Source organism: Pseudophryne corroboree, chromosome 4 (genome assembly GCF_028390025.1).
Source record: "Pseudophryne corroboree isolate aPseCor3 chromosome 4, aPseCor3.hap2, whole genome shotgun sequence".
Taxonomy (NCBI): domain Eukaryota; kingdom Metazoa; phylum Chordata; class Amphibia; order Anura; family Myobatrachidae; genus Pseudophryne; species Pseudophryne corroboree.
The window spans coordinates 816,382,839-816,394,986 of NC_086447.1; the positions used below are offsets into that span (position 1 = coordinate 816,382,839).

Below are 12,148 nucleotides of genomic sequence, written 5' to 3' on the forward strand. Positions count from 1 at the left end.
AAGTCTGAACCTCTGGAAGGGCCGCCAATTCTTTTTGAAAGAAACTCGATAAGGCCGAAATCTGCACTTTAATGGAGCCTAACTTTAGGCCCGCATCCACGCCTGCTTGCAAAAAATGGAGAACACGACCCAGCTGAAATTCTTCCGTAAGAGCCTTCTTGGATTCACACCAAGACACATATTTTCTCCAAATACGGTGATAATGCTTCGCCGTTACTTCCTTTCTAGCTTTAAATAGAGTGGGGATGACTTCACCGGGAATACCCTTCCGAGCTAGGATTTGGCGTTCAACCGCCACGCTGTCAAACGCAACCGCGGTAAGTCTTGGAACACGCACGGCCCTTGCTGTAACAGGTCCTCTCTTAGAGGAAGAGGCCAGGGATCTCCTATGAGTAATTCCTGAAGGTCCGGATACAGGCCCTCCGTGGCCAATCTGGAAGAATGAGTATCGCCTGAACCCTTGATCTTCTTATGATCCTTATCACCTTTGGAATGAGTGGAAGTGGAGGGAACACATAAACCGACTGAAACACCCATGGTGTCACCAGGGCGTCCACTGCACTGGCTTGAGGGTCCCTCGACCTGGAACAATATCTCTGAAGCTTCTTGTTGAGGCGAGACGCCATCATGTCTATTTGAGGAATTCCCCAATGACTTGTCACTTCTGCAAAGATCTCTTGATGAAGACCCCACTCTCCTGGATGAAGATTGTGTCTGCTGAGGAAGTCTGCTTCCCAGTTGTCCACGCCCGGAATGAAGACCGCTGACAGAGCGCTTGCGTGTTTTTCCACCCAGCGGAGAACTTTTGTGGCCTCCGCCATCGCCGCTCTGCTCTTTGTTCCACCCTGGTGGTTTATGTACACCACTGCTGTTATGTTGTCCCACTGAATCAGGACGGGCAGACCGCGAATAAGATGTTCCGCTTGTAGAAGGCCGTTGTAGATGGCTCTTAATTCCAGAATGTTTACGTGCAGACAAGCTTCCTGGCTTGACCATTTTCCCTGGAAATTTTCCCCCTGGGTGACCGCTCCCCAGCCTCGGAGACTTGCATCCGTAGTCACCAGGACCCAGTCCTGGATCCCAAACCTGCGTCCCTCTAGGAGGTGAGAACTTTGGAGCCACCACAGGAGAGATACTCTGGTCCTGGAAGATAGGCTTAATTTTCCAGTACATTTGCAGGTGAGACCCGGACCACTTGTCCAACAGGTCCCACTGAAACACCCTGGCATGGAACCTGCCAAACGGAACGGCTTTGTATGCTGCCACCATCTTCCCCAGCATCCGCATGCATTGATGAATCGACACTCTTGCCGGTTTCAGAATCTCCTTGACCATGTTCTGGATTTCCAGAGCTTTTTCTATTGGGAGAAACACTCTCTGCAGTTCCGTGTCTAGGATCATGCCCAAGAATGACAGCCGTGTTGTCGGAACCAGCTGTGACTTTGGCAAATTTAGGAGCCAACCATGTTGTTGCAGGACTGTCAGGGAGAGCGCAACGTTTCTTAGTAACTGCTCCTTTGATCTCGCCTTTATCAGGAGATCGTCCAAGTACAGGATAATTGTGACACTCTGCTTGCGCAGAATCACCATCATTTCCGCCATTACTTTGGTGAAAACCCTCGGAGCCGTGGAAAGACCAAACGGCAACTTCTGAAACTGGTAATGACAATCCTGAACAGCAAACCTCAGGAAAGCTTGATGTGGAGGATATATTGGGACATGCAAGTAGGCATCTTTTATGTCGACTGACGCCATAAAATCCCCCCTTCCAGACTGGAGATTACTGCTCGGAGAGATTCCATCCTGAATTTGAATTTTTTTAAAAGAAATTGAGGGATTTTAGGTTCAGAATCAGTCTGACCGAGCCATCCGGCTTCGGGACCACGAACAGGCTTGAATAAAAACCTTCTCCCCGTTGTGACGGGGAAACCGTGACAATAACTTGCTGTAGACACAGCTTTTGTATCGCAGCGCATACTACTTCCCTTTCCGGAAGAGAAGCTGGTAAGTCCAATTTGAAAAATCGGTAAGGGGGCACGTCTTGAAACTCGTTTGTATCCTTGGACCACTATTTTTAGCACACAAGGATCCAGGGCCAAACGAGCCCAGACCTGACTGAAGAGTTGAAGACATGCCCCCACCGGTGCGGACTCCAGCAGTGGAACCCCAGCGTCATGCAGTGGATTTGGCAGCGGCCGAGGAGGACTTCTGCTCTTGGGAGCTTGCCACAGCCGGCGACTTTTTTCCCCTTCCCCTACCTCTAGCAGCAAGGAAGGAGGACCCTCGTCCTTTTTTGAACTTATTAGACCGAAAGAACTGCATCTGACAAAGAGGCGTTTTCTTTTGTTGTGCAGGGACATACGGTAGAAAAGATGACTTACCCACGGTAGCTGTAGATACCAGGTCCGCGAGGCCCTCACCAGACAAAACACCACCCTTATACGGCAGAGCCTCCATAGCCCTCTTAGAGTCTGCATCACCATTCCATTGATGAGTCCATAACGCTCTCCTAGCCAAGATTGCCATGGCAATGGCCCTTGATCCCAAGAGACCAATATCTCTCGCAGCCTCCCTTAGATAGACTGCAGCGTCCCTGATATGACCCAGTGTCAAAAGAATGCTATCCCTATCCAGGGTGTCCAAGTCAGATGATAAGTTATCTGTCCACATTTCAATTGCACTACTCACCCATGCCGATGCTATGGCAGGTCTGAGCAGCGTACCCGTAGTGGAGTAAATAGATTTCAAAGTAGTTTCCTGCTTACGATCCGCAGGATCCTTTAGGGCTGCCGTGTCAGGGGACGGAAGCGCCACCTTCTTGGACAGCCGTGCTAGAGCCTTGTCCACATTGAGGGTTGACTCTCACTTATTCCTATCCTCCACAGAGGAAAGGGTATGCCATAATAATTCTCTTGGGAATCAGCAACTTTTTGTCAGGATTTTCCCAAGCCTTTTCAAAAAGAGTGTTCAGTTCATGAGAGGGAGGAAACGCTACCGGAGGTTTCTTTCCTTTAAACATACAGACCCTTGTCTCAGGAACAGCAGGGTCTTCCGTGATATGTACCACTTCTTTTATTGCCACAATCATGTACTGAATGCTCTTAGCCAGTTTAGGATTCAACCTGGCATCACCATAGTCGACACTGGAATCAGAAATTGTGTCGGTATCTGTGTCTGCTATTTGGGTAAACGGCCGTTTCTGTGACCCTGAGGAAGACTGCGTTTGGGATAAAGCATCTTCTATGGATTGTCTCCACGTTTGGTTCTGAGCCTCAGATTTATCCAATCTCTTATTTAATAAAGCCATATTTGCATTCAAGGCACTCAACATATTTACCCAATCAGCAGTCGGCGGTGCCGACAGATTCACTCCCCCACACTGTTCTGTCCCCACACCAGCCTCCTCCTGGGAAGAGCCTTCAGCCTCAGACATGTCGACACTCGTACCGACAACACTATCACACTGGCTATAGGGGACAGACCCACAATAAGGCCTATCAGAGAAAACATAGAGGGAGTTTGCCAGCTCACACCCAGCGCCCAACCTGGTCTGAAAGCATATAATAATGCCCCAGACCTGTCAGCGCTGTTTAAAATAATAATAATCAACACCAAAAATTTGCTTTGCCCCCCCCCCCCCCCATTTAGCACCCTGTTAGTTGTGACAGAAGTGTAGGAGGCCAGGACCAGCGTCTCTGCAGCTCACAGGAGAGAAAATGGCGCTGAGTAGAGCTGAAAGGACCAAGCCCCGCCCCCTTCATGGCGCACTTGAGTCCCTCTATTTTTTTAAATACTGGCGGGGGTCTGTATACAGTGCCTATGCACTGTATACTACTTTTGCCAGGCTGAATTTGAGGTATTATTGCTGCCCAGGGCGCCCCCCCTGCGCCCTGCACCCATGTAGTGACGCTTGTGTGTGGGAGCAATGGCGCGCAGCGCGACCGCTGCGCGGTACCTCCTTCTGCCGTCTGTAATGAAGTCTTCTTTGCTTTGGTTACTCACCCACCTTCTTTCTTCTGGCTCTGTGAGGGGGACGACGGGGCGGCTCCGGGAACGAGCAGCTAGGCTATACCAAGTGATTAGACCCTCTGGAGCTAATGGTGTCCAGTAGCCTAAGAAGCAGAGCCTTTAACTCACAGAAGTAGGTCTGCTTCTCTCCCCTCAGTCCCACGAAGCAGGGAGCCTGTTGCCAGCAGTGCTCCCTGAAAACAATAAACCTAAAAAAAGTATTTTTTCAGAGAAACTCAGGAGAGCTCCCCTGGTGTGCGTCCAGTCTCTCTGGGCACAGAATCTAACTGAGGTCTGGAGGAGGGGCATAAAGGGAGGAGCCAGTTCACACCCATTTAAAGTCTTAAAGTGCCCATGTCTCCTGCGGATCCCGTCTATACCCCATGGTCCTTTTCGAGTCCCCAACATCCTCTAGGACGTAGGAGAAGAAAAAAAATCAACTCTTCGCATACTTACATCCAGACCTAGCTAATCAATCCCCGAACTATACTGCAGAAGAACATCGTCAGCTGTTGTTCTAAAACATTCTATAGAACACTGCACTTTTCTGGCATTATTTTGAGATCAATGCACCACTGTAGGATAATGGCTTTATGTAAAATGCCAGGTTGTCTACAGTGCTGTTACTGAGTCAAGTGAGGTGAGCAGCTTTCGGATGAACATTACAGTTAATGGAACCTTATGGATGAATGGTCAGCATCTTACGTACAGCTGTAAAACTGAGCCCACTAATAATTAAACATTTTAAGGCATTGATTAGCAGAAGCAGATCCGCTCCAATGCAACTTTACAGCCCTCAAATGACCCAAGTAGCTCAATAAACACACAAATGTTTGCAGTAAATGCACTAAAAATAACAGCTGCATTGGAAGATCTGATGTCATGTCTGTTATTAAAAATTAAAAAAATTCAAACTACTGTTTACATAAGCTTGCGGGATGTTTTTGTCTTAACCGAAAAATAATCAGATCCAAGACAGGGTGAACTATATAGCCCAAACTTATGAGAATTTACAGCAACTAAAAACACTTTCACACTGCCGCAGTAATCCGGGCTATGGTGTGGCTTGGTGTGAAAGGGTCCCCGAAAATTATCACAGGTCCTGTGATCCGGAAATACAACTCGGGCAGCGACCAGGGTAGGACATGGAAATGACCCAGGTAATGGGGCAGTGGAAAAGGGTGACCCGGGTCCCGCTTACAGCGTAGGGAGAGTCGGATTCCCGGCACTTGGAGATGATGTTCTCTCCAAGCGCTGGCAGAACAGTACACCCTTGCAGGGTTAAAACGGAGTCTGTCCCAGGTTGGAACTGTGTTCCACATCCTGGGTCGGACCCGGGATTTGGTGTGAAAGGATTAAATATATCCACAAATCTGTATAACATGAATGTCTTAAGCTGGGTACACACTATACAATTATGTTGCAGATAATCTGCCAGATATGTCTGGTTGAAATTAAAATCTGGTAATGGATGAGAGCAAATGACAATCGACCATTTGTTCCCAAACACTGGAAAACTAACAAAACCTGTCATTCATACAAATTGGTTAAACACAAATTTAACCAACTTGGATGAACAACTGTTTTTGTCCATTTTGCAGTTTTTGGGAGCAAATGGTCGATTGTCATTTGCTCTCATCCATTACCAGATTTTCATACCAACCAGCTAAATCTGGCAGATTATCTGACAAATAATTGTTTAGTGTGTACCTAGCATTACTGTAAACTAACAATCTAAAATTTTATGGGGTCAATTCAATTCACTACAGATTAAATAACGCCAGGAATTAGCTCCCGGTGCTATTCAATTCAGCGTGCTCTTATATCAGAGAAGGACGGTTCTCCTGGACTAAACAGGGTGTTTTGTCTAAAAAAAACTGCATTCTACGACATTAGTGCCCGGCACGATGCTGTTCTGCCGCACCAATGGCAGAAAACAACACCGCACCAGCACTTTTGTGGAATTTCTGCTCACACCCTTAGAGAAGTGCGAGAAGAAATCCTCTCGTCGGGCATCACATCGCACTGAATTGAATAGCACCAGGAGCCAATTCACAGCACTATTCAGTCCATGCTGAATTGAATTGACCCCTATGACAACCACTACCACACAGACAACCAGCAGCTGTTCATTTATAAATGAACCAAATCCCCAGCATCCTTAGCCTGGCAGGTTTCTGTTGGAATTGCTATGCAATGGGATCTAGAAAGCCACATGATTACATTGCTGCACACTCAAAGTTACCACTGATCATTTATTTTTTATATATTTTATATAGAACAAAGGCCGGTGCTTAAATGAGAATGCAATAGACCATTCCTGTCAAGAGAAGTAACTTTCAAAATAACTATATATTTCTGCACTAGACCCTTGCAAACCCACTACAATACTCAATATTATGTAGCAGTGTAATGCAATAGCAGTGCATATCGGTCACATTTTTTGGCAATTTACAACAAAAGGAACTTTTTAAAATATATTTACAAGAATTCAGTTATTGATTAATGATTTGCATTTAGGTTGTCATTTACAAATAACTGAAGTCTAACATTAGAGGGTAGGGGATATGACTTTTGGCTTATACATAACTTCTTGTACCATTGTGTATGTGCGGGTATAATCTCCACAGTTCACTGATGGTTTAATGACCCAGATTCATTCATTATGCGTTACGAGACATCAAACCTGAGCAGTCAATTAAATAATTGACAGCTTGGATGTGAAGTAATCTAGTACACTGTGAATAACTGGGGTAATGTGTCACGGAGGAGAGACTGACAGCTAGAAAGTCTCATACGGTGTGGGAACTTTCTGGTCTTATTTGCACAACGTGTAGTTTGAGGTAAATCACTGAGTAACTTCCTGGGTTTCTAGCAAAGGGGAATGTCATCAAAGGGGGTGACTGACCATTTCTTAGAGCATTCCACCATCAGCTCCTGATAGGATGCCACAAACTGAAACTTGGATGCATGCTTGCCCACACGCTGCAGTCTCTTCCACACTGAAGCCATGATCAGGGAACAGACCAAAGCAGCTGAGGATACAAAGCAAAAAGAGGCGTCTTCTCTGTATTATTCCAAACAGCCTTACGAGGTGGTAGGCATAGGGGGGCAGAGGTTGCAAAACACAGGCTGTAGTCCAGCAGTACTCAGCCGAGACAGCAGCAGCAGCAGCAGATCCCACTTTAGAAGGCAGCCAGCCAGCTTAGGAGACTCCTGCATGGCTGAGGGAAAGGAAGTTCCCAGTGCATGGAAAAGTCAACCCTCCGCCCAGGCGAAATGACGTGGAATCTGTAGAGCTAGACTGGTACAGACAAAGGAGGAAGCAGAGGAAAGAGAGAACAATTAATATTTGACATCATGCAGCAAATTCATTACATGCCTGCCCAGTGTGCATGGGGACAGCATAACACAGTAGCTGCCCTGTGTGCTAGTCTACAAGGGGGGCATCACAGCACAGTAGCTGGTGGAACATCTCCTCCCATTCAGTATTATTAGAGAATCCATTACAGATCTGCAGAAAATAACCAGCCTGCAACATACATTGAATAAAGGACAATTCTAATTGTTGTTGATTATACATAACCCCACCCTCTACTTCTATACTGACACATACATGCATTATGGAGCGGGGAAAGTGGAATGACTGCCCCCACACTAGGAAACAACATACATGTGCACTGTGGATCATCTCTCACAGCCATAGTGGCACAGTCTCCAGGCCAACATAGCCTTGCCCACAGAGTAGGGCACCAGCAGTGGGGATGGTGGGTTGTATCTTCCTGGACACATCAGGGTGCACAGTGCACACATACACTGCTGCCAGCACTATAGGACATATCCATATTACAGGAGTCCCCTCCTCCTGTCACTACAAGCTGTCACCCCCCCTTTGCTCAGTATTAACCCCTGCCTTTCCAGTCACCAGGGAACCACTATGCATAGGCTGAATGCACAGAGAAAGCATAATAACCAAGAGCAATGCTGCACTCCCCAGCTTACCTCCTGCTCCTGTCCACCAGGGCATTTAATCCCTCAGCCCTGGACGTCAGAGTGGCTCATCCATGCTAGCATGTCCCTGCTTACAAGCTCGTCTCCAGTCCAGGGATATTTAGTATGCAGACAGAAAGGTGCAGCTCCCGCCCCCCCTTTCCCCGGCCCTGGACTCAAGCACAGGCAGCCTCCGTGAACAAACCCTCCCAGCAGCAGCGGCAGCAGCCAGCCAGAGCCCGCTCCACTGCCGTTTCCCACATTGGGCACCCAGCCGCACGGATACTGCGCGACGATTGGGCCGCTATCCTGTCACTCAGCCCATTCGCCAAAACGCCGCTCAGATGGAAAGGGGGCGGGGCTATCCGGCGCTTTAAACGGTTCTGTTTGTAAATGCCCACCTACTCCGGGTGGGGGAAAGCTTTGGGAGCTGGGGATTGGCCGAGCAGCTAGGCAGCAAGAGCTTGTTTATGGTATGGAGGGAGCTGATTGGCTGTCTGCCGAGTCATTTATGCCGATCAGCCGCTGTATGTTGCTCTCGCTGAAATTCAGTGCATTGTATCTCCACCAGGTGCTGTGGGAACATCGTAGTAGAAGTAGGTGAATGTATTGAGGTGGTGCTCTCTAACCGCGTATACTATGCAAGCAGCTCTGAAACATTCAATACGGAATTGTAGTTCCACAACAACTGTGGAACCACAGGTTATCGCTGCCTTTACTTTTCGGTTTACTAAATGCATCTTCTCCATAGTCAATAAGTGTGTGTGTGTATATGTATATTTCTCTGACGTCCTAAGTGGATGCTGGGGACTCCGTCAGGACCATGGGGATTAGCGGCTCCGCAGGAGACAGGGCACAAAACTAAAGCTTTAGGATCAGGTGGTGTGTACTGGCTCCTCCCCCTATGACCCTCCTCCAAGCCTCTGTTAGGTTTTTGTGCCCGTCCGAGCAGGGTGCAATCTAGGTGGCTCTCTTAAGGAGCTGCTTAGAAAAAGTTTTTAGGTTTCTTATTTTCAGTGAGTCCTGCTGGCAACAGGCTCACTGCATCGAGGGACTTAGGGGAGAGAAGTTCAACTCACCTGCGTGCAGGATGGATTGGCTTCTTAGGCTACTGGACACCATTAGCTCCAGAGGGAGTCGGAACACAGGTCTCACCCTGGGGTTCGTCCCGGAGCCGCGCCGCCGACCCCCCTTGCAGATGCTGAAGATTGAAGGTCCAGAAACCGGCGGCAGAAGGCTTTTCAGTCTTCATGAAGGTAGCGCACAGCACTGCAGCTGTGCGCCATTGTTGTCACACACTTCACACCAACGGTCACGGAGGGTGCAGGGCGTTGCTGGGGGCGCCCTGGGCAGCAATGCATAATACCTTATTCTGGCTAAAAATACATCACATATAGCCCCTGGAGGCTATATGGATGTATTTAACCCCTGCCAGGTCTCAGAAAAACGGGAGAAGAAGCCCGCCGAAAAGGGGGCGGGGCCTATTCTCCTCAGCACACAGCGCCATTTTCTCTCACAGAAAGGCTGGTGGGAAGGCTCCCAGGCTCTCCCCTGCACTGCACTACAGAAACAGGGTTAAAACAGAGAGGGGGGGCACTTATTTGGCGATATGTATATATATGGAAAAAGTGGGGGATAGGGGTACCGGCGACCTGTGTTGTTTTAAAAAAGTATGTACTAAAAAAAACTTTGGATTTATGAGCCAAAAAAATATATATATAAAAATAAACCAATTTTAATAAAATATAAAAGTTATTTGATACAAAATAAAAATTTTCAAGAGATAATAGTATATAAATATATAAATATAAGATAGGAGATTCGACTTAGCTTTAAAAATAGGCAGGGGGTCAGTGCAGGGAACCCAACGCGTTTCGTCACATATGACTTCTTCAAAGACCCTTATTAAAATTGGTTTATTTTTATATATATATTTTTTTGGCTCATAAATCCAAAGTTTTTTTAGTACATACTTTTTTAAAACAACACAGGTCGCCGGTACCCCTATCCCCCACTTTTTCCATACATTCTAGCAATACTCTACCAGCATTGCATTTTTAGGGGGTGGCAGACACCTATAACAAGGTAGAGTGTGTGTTTTTAAAGATTTTCTCTTTTAGAAACGGTTTGACATTACTTTGGAATCCATCCCACAAGTGGCGCTGTATATATATTTTTTCTACGTATATGTATATATATATTAAAATGCTATAAGGGAAAAACACTTATATAAAGGTTGTCCCTGTATAATATAGCGTTTTTGGTGTGTGCTGGCAAACTCTCCCTCTGTCTCCCCAAAGGGCTAGTGGGGTCCTGTCCTCTATCAGAGCATTCCCTGTGTGTGTGCTGTGTGTCGGTACTTGTGTGTCGACATGTATATGGACGATGTTGCTGAGGAGGCGGAGCAATTGCCTGTAATGGTGATGTCACTCTCTAGGGAGTCGACACCGGAATGGATGGCTTATTTAAGGAATTACGTGATAATGTCAACACGCTGCAAGGTCGATTGACGACATGAGACGGCCGGCAAACCAATTAGTACCTGTCCAGGCGTCTCAAACACCGTCAGGGGCGTTAAAACGTCCTTTTACCTCAGTCGGTCGACACAGACACGGACACTGACTCCAGTGTCGACGGTGAAGAAACAAACGTATTTTCCTTTAGGGCCACACGTTACTTGTTAAGGGCAATGAAGGAGATGTTACATATTTCTGATACTACAAGTACCACAAAAAAGGGTATTATGTGGAGTGTGAAAAAACTACATGTGGTTTTTCCTGAATCAGATAAATTAAATGAAGTGTGTGATGATGCGTGGGTTTCCCCCGATAGAAAATTATTGGCGGTATACCCTTTCCCGCCAGAAGTTATGGCGCGTTGGGAAACACACCTTAGAGTGGATAAGGCGCTCACACGCTTATAAAAACAAGTGGCGTTACCGTCTCCAGATACGGACGCCCTCAAGGAGCCAACTGATAGGAGGTTGGAAAATATCCTAAAAAGTATATACACACATACTGGTGTTATACTGCGACCAGCGATCGCCTCAGCCTGGATGGGCAGCGCTGGGGTGGCTTGGTCGGATTCCCTGACTGGAAATATTGATACCCTTGACAGGGACAGTATTTTATTGACTATAGAGCATTTAAAAGATGCATTTCTATATATGCGAAACTCTGGCATCAAGAGTAAGTGCGATGTCCATATCTGCCAGACGATGTTTATGGACACGACAGTGGTCAGGTGATGCAGATTCCAAACGGCACATGGAAGTATTGCCGTATAAAGGGGAGGAGTTATTTGGGGTCGGTCCATCGGACCTGGTGGCCACGGCAACAGCTAGAAAATCCACCTTTTTTTACCCCAAGTCACATCTCAGCAGAAAAAGACATAGTCTTTTCAGCCTCAGTCCTTTCGTCCCCATAATATCTGCCCAGGGATAGAGGTAAGGGAAGAAGACTGCAGCAGGCAGCCCATTCCCAGGAACAGAAGCCTTCCACCGCTTCTGCCAAGTCCTCAGCATGACGCTGGGGCCGTACAAACAGGTGCGGTGGGGGGTCGTCTCAAGAGTTTCAGCACGCAGTGGGCTCACTCGCAAGTGGACCCTTGGATCCTACAAGTAGTATCCCAGGGGTACAGATTGGAAATTCGAGACGTCTCCCCCTCGCAGGTTCCTGAAGTTTGCTTTACCAACGTCTACCTCCGACAGGGAGGCAGTATTGGAAACAATTCACAAGCTGTATTCCCAGCAGGTGATAATCAAAGTACCCCTCCTACAACAAGTAAAGGGGTATTATTCCACACTATATTGTGGTACTGAAGCCAGACTGCTCGGTGAGACCTATTCTAAATGGAGTCACTCAGAGCAGTGATAGCGAACCAGGAAGAAGGGGACTATATGGTGTCCCTGGACATCAAGGATGCTTACCTCCATGTCCAAATTTGCCCTTCTCACAAAGGGTACCTCAGGTTCGTGGTACAAAACTGTCACTATCAGTTTCAGACGCTGCCGTTTGGATTGTCCACGGCACCCCGGGTCTTTACCAAGGTAATGGCCGAAATGATGATTCTTCTTCAAAGAAAAGGCGTCTTAATTATCCCTTACTTGGACGATCTCCTGATAAGGGCAAGGTCCAGAGAACAGTTGGAG

At 47.2% G+C, this 12,148-nt stretch overlaps 1 protein-coding gene and 1 long non-coding RNA gene across 11 annotated transcripts in view; one reads left to right on the forward strand and one right to left on the reverse strand.

Annotated features, from left to right (window-relative positions):
- Positions 1-8,340, reverse strand: part of EHBP1 (EH domain binding protein 1) — a 643,275-nt gene extending 634,935 nt beyond the window's left edge. For 3 of the 10 annotated variants that reach the window (XM_063918471.1, XM_063918465.1, XM_063918468.1), the window contains exons 1-2: positions 8,011-8,334; positions 6,917-7,312 (exon numbers count right to left, since the gene is read on the reverse strand). In XM_063918471.1, the coding sequence (XP_063774541.1) occupies positions 6,917-7,020 (104 nt within the window). In that variant the 5' untranslated portion in view covers positions 7,021-7,312; positions 8,011-8,334. Of the gene's footprint in view, positions 1-6,916; positions 7,313-7,681; positions 7,854-8,010 lie in introns of those variants that run through there. The other 7 variants (XM_063918466.1, XM_063918469.1, XM_063918473.1 and 4 more) reach the window with 5 other exon arrangements.
- The window catches only part of LOC134910440 (uncharacterized), a 69,806-nt gene continuing 65,955 nt past the window's right edge, over positions 8,298-12,148 (forward strand). Inside the window, exon 1 of the long non-coding RNA XR_010176198.1 lies at positions 8,298-8,594. This is a non-coding gene — a long non-coding RNA (uncharacterized LOC134910440). The remainder of the gene's footprint in view (positions 8,595-12,148) is intronic.